Consider the following 20,900-nt stretch of genomic DNA (forward strand, 5'->3'; position numbering starts at 1 on the left):
TTTTTTGTAACATCAGGATGCATTTTAAAGGACCACAAATTCATGCAAGCCTTTGTACATTATCATTCTGCATCACTGCAGTATTTGCAGTGCTATTGCTAACTCCATAAAATAAATTTTAAAAAAATTAAGCAAATTACTATACTCCTCCATTTTCCTATATAGCACCATCAGTAAGGTGTTACTTTTAATAAATTTTTCTACTGTAAGAGAGAATATTTGCTAAATGTTCTGATTTCTCTCTATATATTTCCAGCTTCATAGGTTTGCTGTTGCTATTCCTTCTGTGCACTTATTGTACATCAAGGACAAATCTCATTATCATATCTATTCTTAATACTTATATTCAATCAAACCACCCACCAATGCTCCTCCCACGCTTTAGAAAATAGCATTCCTTGGGATTTAGTGACTGATCTGTAGGCCCATATGAACTAAGTTTGAATCTCCCACTGTGTTTCAGGAATGACTTCACTGAAATTGCAAGGGTATTCAGAGACCAAATATTAAGTGGATTTCAGCCACAGCAGTATCAAGCCATTTGTTAGACTAAAGAGGAGTGTATGAGGAAAAGGGAAGCTGAGCCACTTAAAATTTCAATCTAAAATTTCCATTCTGTAATCCCTCTTCCTATCTCCTTTCTTCTCTCTTACTTCAAAAGCATGTTTGTTACATCTCCTGTCTTAAAAAGAAAAAAAAAAATGCTACCCGATTCTCTCTTCTAGCTACAATAATCCCATTTTCCTACTACATTTACTATCTTCTCACTCTTCAGCCCCAGGCTTTTTTATCTGAAGTCATGACATACTTCACTAGTAAACTATGGCTGCTCATCACCTGCTGTGAATCACAAACTCACTGCAGAAACTACTCATGGACCTATAGCTGGCAGGAAGCTGTTGCACAGCTTTCTGCATCTTCTTGCCCCAAAATAAGAGCTAAGACAGACTACACCTTCCTGGTGAGCTGCTATGCAGTAAGTGCAATTTGCACTCACCGTCCAGTGCTCATTGCTTCTCAGTAATGATTGTTCACTGTTGGGAAAAACGGTCACTGCCAGCCACTGAAATAGTGTGCAGAAATGGGTCATCAGTGTCTCCTGTCAAAAGACAAGTTGTCACAGATTGCCCAGAGAGTTGATAGATGCTTCATCCCTGGAAACATCCAAGGTCAGCATGGACAGTGCTCTGAGCAACCTGTTCTAGTTGAAGATGTCCCTGCTCTTTGCAGGGGTTTAGACTGGATGACCTACACAAACCACTGTACGATTCTATTATTGTGACTCCAAATTTGAAAATGGCAAATATTGCAATAACAGCAGGTGATACTGATGGATTGCAGCATGGCAAATCCACATCAGCTTACAGTAGTGAAATACCTACTTTTGTCAGGATAGACATCAACATCGATAGTAACTATTAATCAGGTACTGGCCAGACTGGAAACACACTATTACCAGTTAATGATAGGTAGTACCTGTTCTAATACATGTAGTCCTCACTAATCAAGGTTAAATAATTACTTCTTGTAGCAATGGAGGTTTACCAGTTTTTCTCCTCTTTTTGTAATCTTGTAATACCCTCATGACCAAGTTTTTATCTTATATTTTGCTACAGTATCCTCCCACCCTCTCTCTAAAGTTTTCAGGTTCATTTTCTTTCTTTCTGCAAAAAGTAGCACAACTGATTTTCCCAATCCCTTCTTTTCTCCACCTCCATACAGGTACACAGCCTATGGTCTCTCTAGAGGTTATTCAGAAAAAAACTGGGGCAGCATCCATAGCTAAATGCTGCCGGGCAATGTTTACTTGCTACATTGCTGTCTGCAAGCTTGAGAAGTGGTAGTCTGGGTTTATGTCAAGAATGAGGAAAGCTAAGGAAATACCTTGATGTATCACATGCAGTATTGGTTGCCTGGGGTTGGTCTAAATTTGTAGTCTTAGCCAAGGTTGTTTTCTTTAGAACCTAGATTACAAGAAATGTGGTTGTTGTGCACAGTTCCCCCTCCCCCTCCACTTCTTTTTCAGGTAATATCAAATTTTTCTTGATAGTGTCCTGTCTAGGAAGAATTCCTTTTAAAAAGAACTGATAAGAAAAGATCTTAAGTCAGATCCCAAAGCTCTGGAAAAATGAATGTCCCAATTTCCTGCTGTTGTGTATCTCACATACTATGTTCTTATCCAGCATTTTTAATTCATACATTTTACAGAGGTCATCAACTTGGTTTGTATTTAACAAATGTACAAAATGGGTAATGAAGTGAATGGATGTTCAGTAAGATAATCTCAGAGCCAGGAATGAATAACAGGGCTTTGAATCTCTTTCCAGTGTACTGTGTGCACAATAATAAAGAACTGTGGAAATGGCTGTGAAATGACAGAATCACCCCAGTTCAAGGGATTATACAAAAAAGTTTGAAGAAAAGTAGAAAATCTAGCTCTGGGTGAGACGTAAAGCAAGAAAACTAAATGTACCTTCCTTCTTTATTAACTTTCGTAGTGAGGTTACCTCCGACTACCATGAACTCTAATGAGACCAAGGACCATCTATTTTAGATGCCAAGCAAACCCCTGCTAAGCAATAATAGACTCTTTCTTTGTAGGGCTGATGGTCGCAGATTCTCATAGTAACTGGCAAAGCTTCCTCATATGGACTTTTTTTTCCACTTTGTATTCTGAGAATGTGAAAAATCCCAATGAAATTTTGTGCCTTTACAAGCAGAGGTATATGTTGTTTTTTTGGGGGTGGTTTTTTTTTTGTTTGTTTTTGTTTTTTTTAATTGATAAACAGCATTGCACTAAGATATGTGGAAAGATCAAGATACAATTTCTTTTCTATTATTCCTATTATTGCATTCCCCTACACAATGGTACCCTCTTTGGAGACATCGTTTGCAATATGATATTGATTTAATGTTCCACTTCATACACGTTCCACACCCTCAGATTAAAGATTTAAATTAATATGACAAGAGAAACAATAAGAAATTCAACAAACCATCAGATACAGTTATCCACACAGAGTATATTTTATAAGCAAAAAAAAATCCAAAAAGAAATGCACAAGCAAACAAAAAAAAATCACTTCAGCAGCCATAGCCTAGGCCAGATTTAATTTGCTTGATTGATCTTGAGATCTTTGAGCACAAATTCATTATTCTCCTATTAACTATTATCATTGTTGGAATTTATAAGGGACCTGCAAACCTATTAAACTGGTCTTAAATGTTGCAATCCATTTATTGAACAGACTAGCAGTGAAAAATTAATTATTAAATAACCACCACAGAAAAACATCAGTGGCCTTGTCACCCCAGAGCTAGATTGATAGCATGTTACCTTCTGGAGAGGTGGGCCCCTGCAACACTCAAATCTAAACCTTGGAAGGATAATGCTGAGTATGTCACTGCATAAGTCACATTTTTAATTTAATGTTTTATTAAATGTTAGATAGAATAAATTTATCCAGGCCTCGCAGACTCTGTCTTAATAAATGAATTGGCACTCTTTCAGATGTAAAAAATGATCACAGCTTCTCAAGGGCATTGGAAACCCTGAAGCATAAGACACTAGTAAATACAAAAAGCAAAGGCAGCATGGACAGTGATATATTTGCAAGCACTGCGGGTGAGCCAACACTTTCAAACTGCTGAGGCTAACAAAACAAGGGCAGTGAACTCCCAAAATGGTAAAAGCACCTGCAGTAAGAAGCTGTGCTTGAGTGCTGTTGCACAAACAAGTCCACTACTGAAAAAAAAGTGGAAAGGGTGTGGGTTTATCACCCTCCTGCTACTATATTTCAAGATATGTTTGTACATTTAAAATTTCATGAGCAGTATTAATAATTTATTTTTCTCCTGTCCTTTAATTTTCTAAGACTAGACTTTGAAAACAACAGGCATGGAGAAGATATATACTCTCCCTCCTGCACAGTTATCAACAGAATGTTCACTTGCCTTTCCCTGTAGAACTGCTGTCATTAGTAATATTTAGTCTGGCTAAGACAAATGGTTACAAGTTCTCAAGTCAAAACCAATATGCCCCTGTCCTGGCACATCTCTCCAGAGACAAGATTTCTGCAAGCGGCTCCATTTCGAAAACATTTGGCTTACATAAGGCAGGACAGCTCAACACTAACACGGGCACTGAAAGGCTGTCACAGCATAGTTGAGCTGCACTATGTATTTCCACAGACACTAAACTAAATGATTGCAAATGGCTGTTAAAGTGGCCAGAAAGTTGCCCTTCCTCTCATTGTCAAACAAAAGAAAAATGCATGGCATGCTTTTTTGCCGGAATTCTAAAATGTTGGTGTTCAGTAGCTGACCGTCTCACACTGCCACATGTTCCAGTGTTAGCCAGCATATGAACAACACATTCCAACAATAAACGTGCAAAACCACAGAAAGCAGTGAGTTGTGCTGAAATTGTCTTCTCCTGCACTCTCTGCTGTTTGAATTCATGCAGCTGGCATCCTCTTGCTGAATACACAAGAGCATTTGAATAAGAAGGTAAAAAGGAAGAGGAAGAGAAACTTCTTTGGAGTCTGGCATTCTTCCAGAAAGCCAGGAAGAAAATTCTCAGCATGTAAACTCTATAAAGGAAAGTGAATGACAAAACAAAACACACAATTGGGCTGATAAGTTCTGAATAATTAAACAAAACACATAATTATGCTGATAAGTTCTAAATATATGATATTCTTGGTCTAACTACATGACGCTTGCACCTCACTTATGAGTCCTACAACTGATGTGAGATGAAATTGGAAGGACTTTATTCATCAAAAAGTGGAATGTGACTTCACATAAACATATGGTTGCATGGAAAGAGAAGCAATGAGATGAACTTGCTGCCATAAAAAAGACAAAAAACCAGAGCTGAGCTACACTATATTTAATCCTATCTGCCTGTAAGTGACCCAAGGAAATAAATTATAGCCTCAGACAGGCAGTCACAGTTTATAACAGAAACTACATATTTATAGGAATTTTTTTTAAAATTTCAAAATGTGAAGGAAAAAATACAAAAAAGAAATGTTTTTTTCTTTCCTTCCATGAGGATAATAACATAGACAATGCTCTCTCCTGAACTGTACATCACTGGATTCAAGAACAGAAACTAGTTTTGAAAATATTGTTCTATGTATTTATATGAAGAATACATTGGGTTCAAGAAATAAATGAGATAATTAATATCCTGAATTTAATTTTCTATATGTTTTGGCTGGGATAGAGTTAATTGTCTTCACAGTAGACTGTATATGGCTATGTTCTGGATTTCAGACCAAAACACTGCTGATAACACTCACATGTCTTACATATTTATAAGCAGTGCTTGCACAGCCTCGAGACCTCTGCTTCTCACCCCACCCCTCCCTACCAACGAGGCTGGGAGTACAGAAGAAGTTGGGAGGGGACACATCTGGGACAGTTGATCCCAAACTGACTGAAGGGATCTTCCATACAACATGATGTCATGCTCAGCATATGAAGCTGGGGGCAGAAGAAGGAAAGGAGGATGCTCAGAGTGATGGTATTTGTTTTTCCAAGTCACATGTGACGCATGATGGAGCCCTGCTTGCCTGGAGATGGCTGAACACCTGCCCACCCACAGGACTAATTCCTTGCTTTGTGGCGATCTAATTCCTTGTTTTTCTTTGCTTGTGTGAGTGGCTTCTGAAACTGAATTTATCACAATCTAAGAATTTTCTCACTTTAACCTTTCTGATTCCCTTCCTCCATCCCACTGTGGGGGAATGATCCAGTGACTGTGTGGGGCTGAGCTGCCTGCTGGGGTTAAACCACAATCAGCTTTTAATTATTCTGGTAACAGGTAAACCACATGGGGTTTTTATTGTTTGTTTTTGTTTTTTTTTTCCCCCTTCATTATGATACAACAACCACTTTTTTTTCCTTAGGTGGTTTTCTTCTTAATTTTCAAATCACCTTTGGTGGTGAGAAGGAAGACAGATTCAGATTTAAAGGGAATTTAGACACAATTCAGCTAACAGGTGAAGCCAATTGCTTTAGCCATTTTTGATGTATACGCTGCTTTGTAATCTAGACACACAAAAAAATGTTAACACTTTTAAGCAAAAAATGTGTACATAAGCAAGCAAAATAAATATGTTTAGTGAGGATGTTGTAAGAGAGCAGAAAATCAAGAACAGCATAAGTGGCTCAGAATGTTCCAGCTGAATCTAAACTTCATGCTCTCAGAACATGACTCCATGTGCTACGCCGTCCATGTGTCCTCTTTCCTGTCTAGGTTTATCAGGATAGCAACAAGAGCAGTATAGGAAATGTCTTTTTTTTGCCAAAATACAAGATTTGCATCATGTTGGGAATGTGCTCCATAAACATTGGAAGGGTTGATATGTCCCATGCTACAGATATACTCAGTGTCTGGTTCCTGCTCCACAGTAAAGAGAAATTTGATATTGGTGGGATGAAAGGGCTTATCTCTTTACTCAAGAACAAAGAAAGTCATGTCTGATTGCAGTAGCTGTTACCCAAGGATACATTCTTGATCCAGTATATCTGAACAATCTACTAAAATGACCCAAGAAAGTATGAAAAGGAGAGAACTATAAAGTGATAGCTACAAAAAGAAGCAAATCTTAATTTTTTTCTAATTCTAACATTTAGGATTTTTTCTAGAACTGTACAAATCTCAATAATTAGTAGTTGTAAAGCCCACATAGCTATAAATATGTGTCACTGCAACAGGTGTCAGTTCACTTTCTCTCTATTAAGAGACAAAATTTATGAGCCTATCTAAAGAAAACTATTTCTATTAGGCATCAAATATAGACTGAACTTTTCTACAGCTAATCAAAACCCCACATGTTCTTGTTGAATAGGATAAATAGCCATATAAATTAATTTCAGTATTTTCAGGCAGAAAGCAACATGCCTGAACACTTTTCTTGAATGTTATCAAATAAAAGAATGCAAGCTGAAATTAGCATTTCTCTGCTAATAAATAAGTATACAGCTGAAGCCTTCTATGAAGTAAGACCAAACAGACTTAAAATAACTGGTATTGGATGCTAAACTGCATTCACAATATAATATATACAGTTGTGTATATATTATGTCTTCAACAGATGGCCCAGGTCAAATCTAACCCCAAATCTAAAACACCATACAATTTAGGAAATCCACATACAATCAAGAAATATTGCTCTTGACCAATATAATGGACTTTTGTTTAAAAAGTCACTAATCAGACCATCAGTACTATTAGTTATTACAACTGGAAACCCTGAATCTACAACTAGTGACTCGTGTCATTAGCTTTACCAAAACTAAGCATATGGACTTTCAAAACTGTATCAACGAAGCCAATTTACAATGAGTCAGCAAACTGAAAGTCCATCAAAGAGAACAGCAAGGGAAATAACAGCTCTGCTCATTTTAACAGAAGAATTTGCTTCTCCTTTCTTACCAAACAATGATAGTTATTTTTTAACATGACAAATAATGACAGTTTCTAATGGAAAATTCCTTAGTGGTACCTAGATCTCAACAGATGATTACATGTCAAATGTTTTTATCCTACACAACACAAGGTAATGGATGGATAAGGAGATCGATAAAAGGATAGGTATAAAGCATTATTATGTGTGTGCATATAAATGTCCATGCACGACAACAAAGTTTGATAGCAATCCCATCAAATGCCAATGAGTCTTCTAAGTAGATGCTAAATACAAATTAAAAAAACCAAAAACATAAAATTGAAAAAGTCTGGGACATGTAGGATATTGTCCTTTAGTAACCTCTGGTTTTGAGGAAGAAAAATTGAGATTTGTCATCCACTTGTACAGTGACTAATGAGTTCATAAATTTACAGACAGATGAATGCAGAATTCTTGATTTCTCTTAAAAAAATGGCTACAACCTAAATGAATTATTTTAATAAAATATAGAATACAATAAAACACAATAAAACCCATAAATATTGTGAAAGGACTACATTTTCAAAAACTCTACCCAATCCTTATAAATGCAAATGAGACTATTTACTGTGACACCATTACTCATGATCATAAATACTTTCTCTTGTTAAAAAGGGAAACTTTAAAATAAAAACAAAGGAATTTCTAAAAGCTGTGCATTGTAAATCCTTTCATACGTGGAAATTGTTAGGGATTACAGATTGTAGTCCATGTTCTAGTCAGAAAGAATTATTATCCTTCATGACTTCGAGCAGGTAATTTCATTCTTTTTTCTCCCCTTTGCCTTCCCATTCTTCACCTATGAATCCTATTTTTCTGGTAAGCTCATTGAAGAAGGAATTATTTATATCTGTACTTTAATCCTCCTGCAAGAAAAATTGTAATGCAGATACAACAAATGGATGTCCAGACAGTCACTGCTGAAAGTGTCATACCTACACTACCGTTACAGTTACCTATGAAGATGCTTCTTGGTTTAGAGTATGTGCTAAAACAAGAAAAACTGATCTTCCTTTTGTCAAAAAATTCCTAATAATTTCTAATAGTTTCTAAAGTTCACTACAGATTTACTTCATTTATTGTCCTTATCACTCCATCCTTCCCTTTCTGTCTTCACTTGCCTGTTTTCTGTCCCTCTACAACATATTGCTACTGTAGGAGGTATTCACACTGTCTAACTTTAGTCAACTAATTTGGGGCTCTGAATCACCCTCTTTGAGTGCCTACATCTCATAGAATATGACTATATATGGAATAGACATTTTTAAACTCAGGTGTTCTAATATGTACTTTTTTCAAACACCCAAAGTAGCTTGGCCTTGGTGGTGTTAATATTCCACTGCACAAAGCAGTGCCAACAGAAAGCAAATTTATTAAGTGACTGGGTTACAGGTATTTTTGCACTAGGTTGGCACCCTACTTTCCTTTTTTCTCACCTAGATTAAATGCAGTAAGCATGCTATCTGTATCAAAGTGGAAAAGAAAAAACAAATAAAAATAAAAGATTAAATGCAAATAGCATGTACTCATAGAATTTGCTAAAATATCCATAGAATTTAAAAAGCAAATGCCTGCTCAATAAATTGCTGCATTCAGCCAAGGAGGCTGCAGCTGTGAGTAAGACAGTACATCAGTCCCACGCCTAACCACATCTTGACCTTTCTTTTGAGACTGTCAACAAAGGTGCCAATTAGAGCAATGATTTAGAGCAACACATTTTGCTTTCTGCTAAACACAACTGTTACCAAGGGGACAAAGATCATGCATTTTGCTTAATACTGGATGCCTGATTGGCTCAATACAGATCTTCCACTGACAACCACTTTGGTAAGCCTCAAGATGAGAAGTAGGTAAGTGCACCACCCACATACTTTTCTTTTGATCTCTCGGGACACAGAAAAGCTTATACTGTAAATATCTGAAGGATTTCCTGGTACATTGTTGGTTTTGTTTAGCTTATCATCTCTCACATACGAACTCAGTCATCTAAGAAATTACCAAATTCTTTTGTATTGGGACAATGTTAAAATATTTTCTTGCATATATCACAACTAATATATGGCCATAAATTATGCATCCTAATACAGCATAATGAGAGTTGCAAGCCAGGTATTCAAACTTAGCATCTGAAAGCCTCCCCTTCAACCAAGCCATAATGAAAGGCTTTAGCACCATACGACTCAACTATCAAATTATTTATTTAAAGAGATAAGATGATGTAAATGTTAATGAGATAAGGTGGTAAGAGACAGAAAAAGAGGAAAATTTTTTCTGCCTCAGTTGCAAAATGAATGCATGCAATTTTGGTAAAAACTTAGAGAGGGGAACTGTCCATAGCATAAAAAAAAAAAAAAAAAAGTGGGTTATGTATCAAGAGTAGGGAAATACAAATATATCTTAAATATAATACATCTTAAATATAAGATTAAACTTTATCTTGGAGTTCCATTAGCAGGATACATGTTCATGATCTCACTAACAATATAATATAAAGACCACTAATCTATTTTGAGTGTACAAGAAAATCTTTAGCTGACACAGGCATACAAAGAATTACTTTGATAGAAGAGTGGCATTTCAATATGTGGTTCACTAAACTTAAAAAAACCTCACAGATCTAACAATTACTATTAATTCAAATATATCTAAAGTTCAATCCAAATAAATAGAACTAGTTTTACTCAACACAACATTGTTTATTCATCCTGATCAGATCTTCTTCCCCCACAACAAGTACTACAAACTGATCCTCTATGGAGAAGCACAGGATATGGAATGATACAAGACATGTCCAAGTAGGTTTTCCAGTACAAGAAGTGTTTCAAACTGAATCTGTATTAAGGCATACTGACTGACATTCATGATAGGCCTACTTACTTGGATTTACCAAATTCCGGGAGGTGGAAAGATCTTACATAACATACTCTACTTTAAATCTCATATTTCTTAGTTACTGTTATGAAAAAACCTTCACACTGGGCTAAAATTTACAAGGCAGTTCAGAGATGTTTTCATGTAAACTAGCTACTGCTACATTAAAATTCTTTTACAGTTAGGCACAGGATTCACAAGTTTCTTTACTAGTTGCTATTTTTTTAAAAGAAGTATTATGTCTTTGGGAGGTGGGGGGAGTTCAGGTTTTTTTGGTCTTGTGGTGAGAAAAAGCACATTGCATAAGAGCAAGCTATGATGTAACTATGATCAACACTTCTGTCTATACTCTAAATCTTTAATTGCTTTCCTAAAATTGGCTAGGGCCAAAAAAAAAAAGAAAACCAGTACCTTGAAAATACACATAGTTTTGAAGTTATAAAAAATTAATTAATTGAAATAATATATTTTTTTAAATTTTAAAGAAAAAGAAAATATAAACTTTATTGCTTTTCTCTTTGGGGGTTTTCCTCTTCCACTGCCTCCTTGCAGCTCTAACTTACTATGACAGAGTAACAGAAGGTATGTATAACAGAACTATGTTATACCTGCTTAATGGAATATGAATTCTAACCTAAAAGTTAAAGTCCAATCTGATTTTACTGTTCAAAATTAATGACATCTGAAATTTAACAAAAACCAGATGAACAATGAAAAGCAAGTTAATGAGTTAATGAGTTAATCACAGCTGCCATTGCTTTCAAATGACAAGGCAGTTAACTTCTATTGAGTTTCCCACTAAAGACTTGTCTTTAAAATAAAAATATCATTCATTCAGTAGAATGGGGGTTTTACAAAACTACAGAAATAAATACAACATAGAAATCTTCAGGCTAGAGAACATTTTTAATTTTATTTACATTCTTTTTTGATACGATTTTACAATAAATAAGAGCTTGAGAATATACCACAAAAGTTTCCAATACTGTATTTAATTTTGAAAGATTAAGTATTACTACTGATTCAGCTCTGGGTTCTGTATCAATTGGGAAAAATCAAAGGAGGCACTCTGAGAATTATGTTTTCAAAAGGCAATCTTTTTTATGAATGGACAGCATTCACGCACCTGTTGTTGTACACAGGTTGTTAATGATACACTAATATACTTAAAAGAATACTTAAAATGGAAGAAAATTATATGGACATCTTGTGCATAGGCAAGATCCGAGTATCTTGTGAAATCTTTCTAAATATGACGACTGAAGTTTATTTTATTAAGATTCAGCTAGAAGAACATTTTCTTGTCTAACAGATAATTGACACAATACCTTGTATGTTACCTGTCAAAAACTTGATTTGATAGTTTCTCCATTCCTCAAAGTCATAATGGTATGGAAAAAAAAATTGAACTTAATGTAGTAATTAATGTATCTGTCCATCTAGCTTTAGTGTTTTCAGCTATTTTCTTCTGGGAACCATATATAATTGTGCTCTGAGAGATTTAACTGGATGGTTTAAGGATCACAGTTGGTCTTGCATAGAAAAGTGTCATTAAAAGTGAAAAAAGAAAAGTATGATTTAAAAAAATACAGCGAAACCCTTAGTGATTTGAGAGTTTTCATACAAAACAGCTTTTCAACACTATCTTTGCCATATTTGGATGAAATCTGAGTTCCACTTTAATAAAAACAGAATTCCTGTTGGTTTTCACAGATATGATTTTTAACTTTAAGTGATATTGTAAGAACTAAACAGAAGAATTGCTTATATTTATATCCCTGATATTGTACATATGCAGAAAATCCCCAGTAAGAGCAAAAAATTGTCCCTTGATCAAGTTCTTGATCAAGTACAGGACAGCTGAGTATCTTAGTCATGTACTTCTATACCTGTAAACTTCAGGTTAAAAAAAAAAAGAAAAAGAAAAAAAAAAAAAAGGCTAAATTCAGAAAAGTTGCCTTTTGCGCCTCATAATTCTATTAGTTTGCTTAGCCTAAATCATAACTCTGTTACGACTTATATGAAGCTGAAATGCAGATGTACCAAAAACATCATCCAATCCTGCTCCCCATAGTTATGCAAACTCCTATGATCCAAATTTGATGTTTTTCTTGTCACAGATTTCAGGATGAAACTGGACTTTCCAAATAAACAAGTATTTTAGCCAATATCATCCTTAACATCTTATTCCCACTGTGATATTTCACTTACTATCTTGTGCATTCAAGTAATAACCATTGATACCACTCCCCAGAAAGAAATTATTACTTGGGACTAACAGCATGGATGGATGGAAAGTATAAAAAAATTCAATTTGAAAAATGTAGTGTCTCTTAAAGGTTCTGATATCCCATTACACAGGGGAACATAGGTGGATGCACAGCCTTTTAAGGAAAGTAGAGAACCAAGAAGCATGTCTGAAAAAGTAAAAATCTGAATATAGTCAAATCAAATCTTGTACAGGTTCTAGAGAAAAAGGAAAGAAAAGAAATCCTGCAAAGAAAGAAATACAGATACTTTCCTGAAATGTTATAGTGATACAGGTTTATTCCAGACAGCATTTTAATACTTATTTATTGATATATTTTATCATGATGGGTTTACATGAAAAATAGTGGGCTACAGACTTTGTTTAGTGAGTAACAGCTTCCTAGAGGTGTTGAAAAGTATTCTGTGACATTCTCCCAAATGAAAAACACCATTGAAAAGGCATATATTTATGTCTTAATATTATGTGAATGCACACAGATTTCAAGAGATATATTAATCCACAGCAATTGCAAAGCACAGATATTTTCAGTATGAAGCCAGCACCAGGCACAGTATTGTCACTGTTTTCCATATGGATTGTTTCCACATAACTCTGCCGCCAATCATTTAATGTTATTTTCTTAGGTTTGGCTGGCAAACTGTAAAGACTGACACAACTTTTTATTAGGTTGCTGCTTATTTTGCAAATCTATTGTGAAAAGCATTCCGTTTTGAATTGTTGCAGTGAGTACATATTTTTGGTATAACTTTTTCCTCTAAATTAACTAAATGACACACAGTAGTTTCTGTTCTTATATTTGATGCAAATTGTCATTAATACAGCATTATATTCACTAATAGGTGTGACTGTACAGTTTACTATTTCTGTCACTTTCTTATGCTACATGTGCCCTGTGGTATTTTAGAGCCTTCCAAGTGAAGAGCACTGAGTTTACTTCCTATTCTTCCTTCAAATAAGAAACTATGTTTATATTTTCGATTGTGCTATATTATACTGGTAATTTTTGTGTTGCTATGAATGAATGAAAAGGTCACAGTGGCAAGTTTTACTATTACTCTCTTATAATTCTGCATCTTATATTTTACTTTATCAAAGTAGCTTGCTAAAGGAAAAAGAATATATGCATTCAAATAATCTTATACACAGAGATATATATGTGTGCATATATATATACGTATGCATAATGGGTCCATAGATAGCCATAGATTATATTCCATGTTCTGTCCTCTCATCAGGCACCAGAGGGGTTACTAGCATTTTCACAGGCTCGTTCACAAACTAAATACTTTATACCTGTTGTCACCTGTTAACTGTTGTCAACCTCTGTTCCACCCAAAATAGTTTGGATTAGGGTTGGGTGGACTACAGTATGGGAATTACTGGATTTGTGTCAGATAAAACTATGGGAATATCACGAGAAGTTCTAGGTGTCCTTATAGTTCCTTTACCAAACAGGTAGGGTCTGATCACAGATTGATTCCCACCAATATGTTCAGGATCTCTTTTAGTGTCCATTCTGAGTTCAAGGCAGTGGCATGCATCTGTGCAAGGTGTCCCAAGCAGTCTGAGCAGCCTTCTCTGTGCAAGCAATCTTCTTGGTGAAGGAAGGAGGTGAAGTCTGTTGCATACTGTAGGCAGTCAGGGTTGATGAAGCACACATAGACTCTCTCAGGGAGAGGATGGAGAACACTTGAGAGAAAGAGAGAGAGATACCAGGAAATAAGAAGGCCTAGGGGAGGTTAGGATGTATAAAGCCTCAAAATAAGTTTGCCCTTCCCCTTTCCAACAAGAACTTTATATATTCCAAATCTCAAAATATCTTGGTTCATATCAGATTGTGAAAGAAAGTCTTGAAAATTAGCAGCTGTCTAGACCATACCACTAGTTTGCTTTTTCCTTATTTTCATACAAAGTCTTAGGTGTAAGAAATAGACTCATATACTCCTGCCTATTCGGACTGATTATATTCCTGGTTTTTAGGATTATCACCAAGACAATTCTAAGAGCTGTTACGTTAAAAGCTTGATCCCATCTTGATTTTGAATGCGTCTGCCCAACATGATGAATTAATTACTTTTCCATTCTCTGTCCTTAATTTCCATACTTGTGATTAGAAACAGGATAGTTGTCCCTCAAATATTTAGCTTTAATTGTGAAAGAAACTTGGCCCTTAACCCTGTTAGAGTAATTGAATAAATGTGGCAAGAACAATGTTCCTCTCAAGAGACTCGTTCTCCATCTCAGTCAGAGACTAAGTAATTTTAGGACAGGATGCAAAATGAAGCAAAACTTTTATCAAAGATTAAAAAAACAAAAGCATATATATTGTCAATTTTCATTATAGCAAAAACTGAGCAGCAGAGTGCTTCAAGGCACCATATAAGAACCAAGTGTTCAAAATGTATTAATCATTGTTGATAAAAGAAGTGAACAACAATTTAGCAAAAATTACAAATAACAAGAAAATCCTGTTAACCAAGTCTAAATAAGACAGGAAACCTGAGAGAAAATTGACTCAGGGAGATGGATGGCCATCTTAAAAGATGTGAAAATAATTTATTTAAATACCAAATAAGCCCTATTTAGGAAAAAAAAAACCAAACAAAAAACCAAAAACCAATAAACAAAAAAACCAACAAAACCCAAAAAACCCCCAAAAAACCAAAAAAAACCAAAATCCCCAAAAACAGAAAACCAAAAATCCAAACAAACAAACCCAAAAACCCAAAATCAAAATAAAGAAACCTCAGCCTGCAAGAGATAATTTGTTTTATCAGCGATCTCAGTTACTAGCAGCATCTTACGAAAAACACCTGGGTCTCACTGACTGCAGACACCTCAATGAAGAGCCTTGCTTGACGAGCAGCTGCAGTCAAAGAAGCACATAAAATTTTCAGATGCATAAGAAATGAGGTGGGGAATAAGAAAGAAAGAAAATATGTCATTATATGAATCAATAATTTTCCCTTCTCTGGAATAGTGTGAAGTACTGGTCACCCCATCACAAAAAGATATTACTGAATTAGAAGGTATTCAGAAAAGAGTGATTGTGGCAATTAGGCATAGAGAGAAGCCTTCATATGAAAAGACTGAAAAACTGGCATTGTTAACCTTAGGGGGGAAAAGAAAAAAAAATATGGAAAGGAGAGATATGATGAAAGCATAAAAATGGCAAGTGGCAAAGAGAAAATAGATCAGGAGCTTCTGTAGTCCTGTGTACCATAATTCAAGAACAAAAGGACACTAAGTGAAAGTGAAAAACAACATCTCCAAATCTGGTAAAAGAACATACTTTTTAATGCAGCACGTAATTAGATTATGGAATTCAATGCCACAGGATGTCACTGATGTCAAGACCTTTCCAAGACTCAAAGAAGGACTTGGCACTTACAGCTCTTGATATTCTTGGGAATTTTATGCTAACTAATTGTTAAAATGTTTTGAAAGAGAGGTTATGTGCCATATTTCATTATTTAAAAGACAATAATTTAAAATTAATTTGGAGAAAAATTCCCTCTAAGTGGATTTTCCCATCTCTGGCTGTTTGATTATTTTGTTCTTTTCTTTGTTTGCTGCGTTAGCATTTTCACATGAGGCATCTGGGCAGTCTGGGAGGGAGACTGTGTAATACTGAATCACTATTCTGTTCTAATTGCTATTATCCCAGTACTACCCAAGTATCTTAGTATCGCCTACAAAATCTTAGTATTAGGACTTTGGGCTTCACTTTAACAGAATAATTGTCACATGCTCTATTGTATTCCACTCCATTCCAGTTAGCCAACTGGATTTGTCACCCATTGTGAATTAGTATAACCATTGCTGTAAGCTATATGGCATTGTGCATGTGTTTGGAGCAACTGTGAAACTTCTAGATGCAGAACCAAGTACATTTTTGCTGTGACAGCTATACAATTGATTCTGTGTTTCTTCCAGCCCTATCTTAACCTCCAGCTATGCTATTGACTTCTTGCTTCACATCCTGCAGCTGGAAAACATATGCAATGTCTCTAAAATAGACACACTTTATTTTTTAAACTTCCTATTCTCTACAGTTTACTTACCACATTTTTCTCCTTTCTGCCTCCCTGGCTGCTCAGAGAGATAGAGTATTCTTGTTCCCAATTTTGTTCTTATAATATTTCTTTTCTAATTCATTAGCTTTTTCTTTACCTAGTTTTTTCTATATGAAGGCTTTCAGTGCAGGTAAACAGTGACAGGCATAAGCATAAAAGAACTTCTCAGATCAGATCTGTTAAGTGAAAGCTGAATCAAAAACAGAGTGTGAGAGATACTTGGTAGAAGCAGGATCGCAGATCTTGAATAGCATTCTGAAACAGGTCTTCCTCCTACCGTTATTAATTTCATTACATTCTCAAAACTGGAGGGGAGAGAGGCAGGGAAAAAACCTTGAAGTACCTACCTAAGTAGCCAGCAAAATACCTGCTAAATTTTGTGGGGTTTTGGGGGTAACTGCAAAGTAAGTGAAGCTATTGGGGGTGGGGGCACAGAGAGCAGCTGTGCTTGCAGGCCCAGCTGGGGGGCTGTATGTACCTTGAAAAGAAGTTGAATTCAGACAGTGCTTACAAACTGGTCACCACAGAGAGACTGTGAAGATACCAAGGGATAACACCTGAAAGGAGAGGCAGCCCCAACTGAGCTGAGACGTGACTAGTTACCACACCAAAATATGTGGTATGTTTTGTGTCCTTCTCTTCCCCAACAACATCCACCACAGAAGGTTTTCAAGATTCAATGTGGCAGGTTGCCAGATAATCCCCTCAAAGCTCTCCTTCCCACAAAAGGGACCTTTGAAGGCCTCTTCCAACCTGGGCTCTTGTATGATTCTATGAATTGGCACTGTATATATAAGTACACTGCTTTGGTACTGACTGCTTTCCTGAACTTTCACATGCATGCCTCACTAACCAAACATAGTCCTATAATTATTTTCTCTTTTTTCTATTTCAGGATAAAAATATTCAAGCAGCAAAAACAGGTAATGTTCTGCCTCTCACAAATTGAGCTGGTATATCACACACAATGCTACAAAGCACTATGCAGATTATATATATTTGTGCTGTCTTTGGGACATCCTCATTGCACTCACCATATGGTTTAGATACGCCTTAGTCTGCAAGACTGGTTTTAGGCTGAGTTCAGTCCACAGGACATGTACTGGGGACACTCAGTAATAAATATGCTATTGTAGTCCAACATTCAATAGCAAAATAGGAGGAGCTGGTAAGTAACTATAAGGAATTTAATTTCAAAAGCCAAGAAAAAATGTGGGATAATAAAAAGCATGACTACTGCTAGTCTCACAGGAATACGAGAGTTTTTTCCAATCTATGAGTATTTACAAACATAAACTCCAAATAATTAATATGTTTGTTGTTCTTCACCTTTTAAATTTTAAAGACTTAATTCTCATTGATTACAATTCCTCCATCATGAAACAAGAAAATATACCTTTAATTTGAAAGGCACCTACTAGCAAAATAGTGCATTGTATTTTTGGTTTGAAAAAAAAAAACAACACCCAAATGATGCACAAATACTGTATTTTCAGCCATATTTTGGCCATTATATTTTACTAAAACTCATCTAGTTTTAAATTATCTTTCTTCTTGACAATACATACTGTGAAAAGAAGTATCAGACCACCTGATCAGGAGGAGCAGATTTATGTAAATGTTCATTATTTTGCAACAAATATTTTCACCAAATGTTTATGCTCCCTTTTCAAGTCTGCCAGTCTTCATTTCGAAGTCCTCTGCTCTAAATAGTCACCAGTCAAAAAGCATGGCCTAAAATCAAGAAACATTTTCATACGAAAAATTTACACAAATAATGAAAACCATTCTAACTAATATTCTTTCCCCTTCTTAGCAAAGAAAAATAAATGACACCCAACAATTAAAGCAAAAGATAAAATATTTCATTATAGTTATGTGAAATTAGGTTTCCTGTATTACCTCATTCCTGTTTTGCCTAGTGAAACTAAACCATATATTGTACTTTTCTTTCCTATATCTCATATTAGGTCTGTGTTCTTTTGTTATGAATTGTGTCTGGTATAGACAAATACACTTCTGTTACGATTTAAAAAATCATCTTATTTTGAAAATTTAAGTCAATTAGATTAGACAGAAATGTGCATGGGATGATATATGGAAGTGATAGATTTCAGCATTTTAGTTAAAGAAGAGGTACTTTGTTTTATTTTGTCACTGTAGAGCACTTGGTTTTGTTTTGTGCCACTGTACAGTTGAGCTTTGGAAGGAGTACCAGCGAATACCACTCCATCTGCTTCCATTATGGTAAATGTCTTTTAAAAACAGAAAAGAGAATTTGGGCCTATTTTAAAATGCAAAAAAAATAATGTGCAGAGTGTTATAAGACCCCGTTCAGCACTTCTAAAAAGCGAACCTTCTAAACCTGAAATTTCACTTACCCAATCACAAGTTAGTTTCACCTTTACTCCTGAAACCTAAGAGACCCTCTTGAAACAAAGGCCTACTGAGTTTTATACTCTCCAATCTATTACAACTTTATCTGTATAACATAGAAAATCATATTCAGTCCTATGCAGAACTCACAAACTTGCTTGTAACTTTCTGTACACATTATTTGGGATTTGGCGTACACAACACTTTTTCCTCGGTCCAAAAGTGATTTTTGTTTTCCCCTTCAGTGCAGAGATTGAGCTATGCTTAATGGTTTTGAATTGGTTTCCCTAAGGCTGAAAAGCTCCTTTTTTTCCTGACATTTTAATCAGGAATGGTGTGGTTGGAAACATGAATGGCAAAGTACAGCTTTTTTTATTTTGTAGTTTTCATGAGGACATAACCCACATTTCCATTAAAATAGTTAAGCAATCAAAAAGCTTAGACATACTTACTATTAACTCTAAATATAACTAATACCTAAGTATAATTATAAATGTAACTTACACTTAACCTAAGTATATGATATGGTTTATGCAACTATGCCTTTAAAAAAAACAAAAACAAAAAAAACTTCAGGGTCCGAGCATTAGCAAAGATAATAACAAATTCTCTGCTTCTATTGTCCTAGCATATATTTATCTCTGGGAATTGCTGCATAGAATCTAAGCTGCTACTATTCCCTTTGTCCACATTAAAATTTTCCAGTATTAAAATATAGGTAATACCAGATTTGTAACAGCTCCCACACAACCACTCTTGTATCAAAATCAGTCTGTATTCAGGACTCCAAAGGGTCCAGATGTACAACCCTTATCCATATAATTAATCCCATTATATCCACTACTTACATATAAGCAAATAATTATAAAAGAAAGATGTTTGTAGGATGAGGCCTGAAATGGTTGATATTTTTCTTAGCCAGGGGTTTATGTGTATATAACTTGCTATTTTTTAAAATTATTTTAAAATCAAAATTTTAAGTCCTTTTAGATTTATCCAAGAAGGTCAGTTTTGGATGTTTTAAGTTTATAAAGGGAAGTTCTAAGTTTATAAGGGGCATTGCAGAGTGGTCATCTTATGCTATGCAGTGGACAATTACTACATAAAATATCTTGGTCTTTGTTTCCCCTGAGACAAAAATTGCTAGTAAGAGGAATTATGAAAATGCAAAGCAATCTCTGAACTAATGAGACTTTTATAAACCACTGCAGAGATAGACATTCTGGATCATTCTTTTCCTTAATTTGTGAAATTCGGTGGATTTTCAGTTCATGGTAACCAGAGTTGTCTCTTGAACTATTCTTCTTCATTTCCCTTCTAATCTCCAAAACTGTCAGTGTTCAGACGTAAGAACATTCTTTTTTCGAGCTCATTCATTTCTTCCAAAAGATCTCAAAGTACAAAGCAGGCAATTATTTATCCAGAGATGGATGGAAGTGGACACTATTGTCACATTTTTAGTAAGTTTGCAGATGATACCAAGTTGGTTGTGAGTGTTTTCTGTTGGAGGGTAGGAAGGATCAGCAGAGGGATCTAGAAAGGCTGTATCAATGGGCTTAGGTGAATTGCATGAGGTAAAATATGGCAAAGTGATGGGTTCTGCACTTGGGTCACAATAACCTCATTCAGCCCTACAGTTTCAGGGATGGATGGCTGGAAAGCTTCCCAGCAGGAAAGGACCTAGGGGTGCTGGTTGACAGCTGGCTGGACAAGATCCAGTGTGTGCCCAGGTGGCCAAGAGGCCAATGGCATCCTGGCCTATATCAGCAACAGCGTAGCCAGCAGGAGAAGAGCAGTGATTGTCCTCCAGTAATTGGCACTGGGGAGGCCACACCTCAAATT

The 20,900-nt window shown here is 35.6% G+C and overlaps 1 protein-coding gene across 6 annotated transcripts in view; it reads right to left on the minus strand.

The window, feature by feature from the left end:
* PCDH9 (protocadherin 9) overlaps positions 1–20,900 on the minus strand; it is an 836,069-nt gene that overhangs the window by 636,452 nt on the left and 178,717 nt on the right. The window contains exon 4 of one of the 6 annotated variants that reach the window (XM_033052278.1): positions 13,342–14,295. The exons of the other annotated variants lie outside the window; for them this stretch is intronic. Within the exon in view, the coding sequence (XP_032908169.1) occupies positions 14,275–14,295 (21 nt within the window). The 3' untranslated portion in view covers positions 13,342–14,274. Of the gene's footprint in view, positions 1–13,341; positions 14,296–20,900 lie in introns of those variants that run through there. 6 annotated transcript variants of the gene reach the window in all.

Source organism: Catharus ustulatus, chromosome 2, assembly GCF_009819885.2.
Source record: "Catharus ustulatus isolate bCatUst1 chromosome 2, bCatUst1.pri.v2, whole genome shotgun sequence".
Lineage (NCBI taxonomy): Eukaryota > Metazoa > Chordata > Aves > Passeriformes > Turdidae > Catharus > Catharus ustulatus.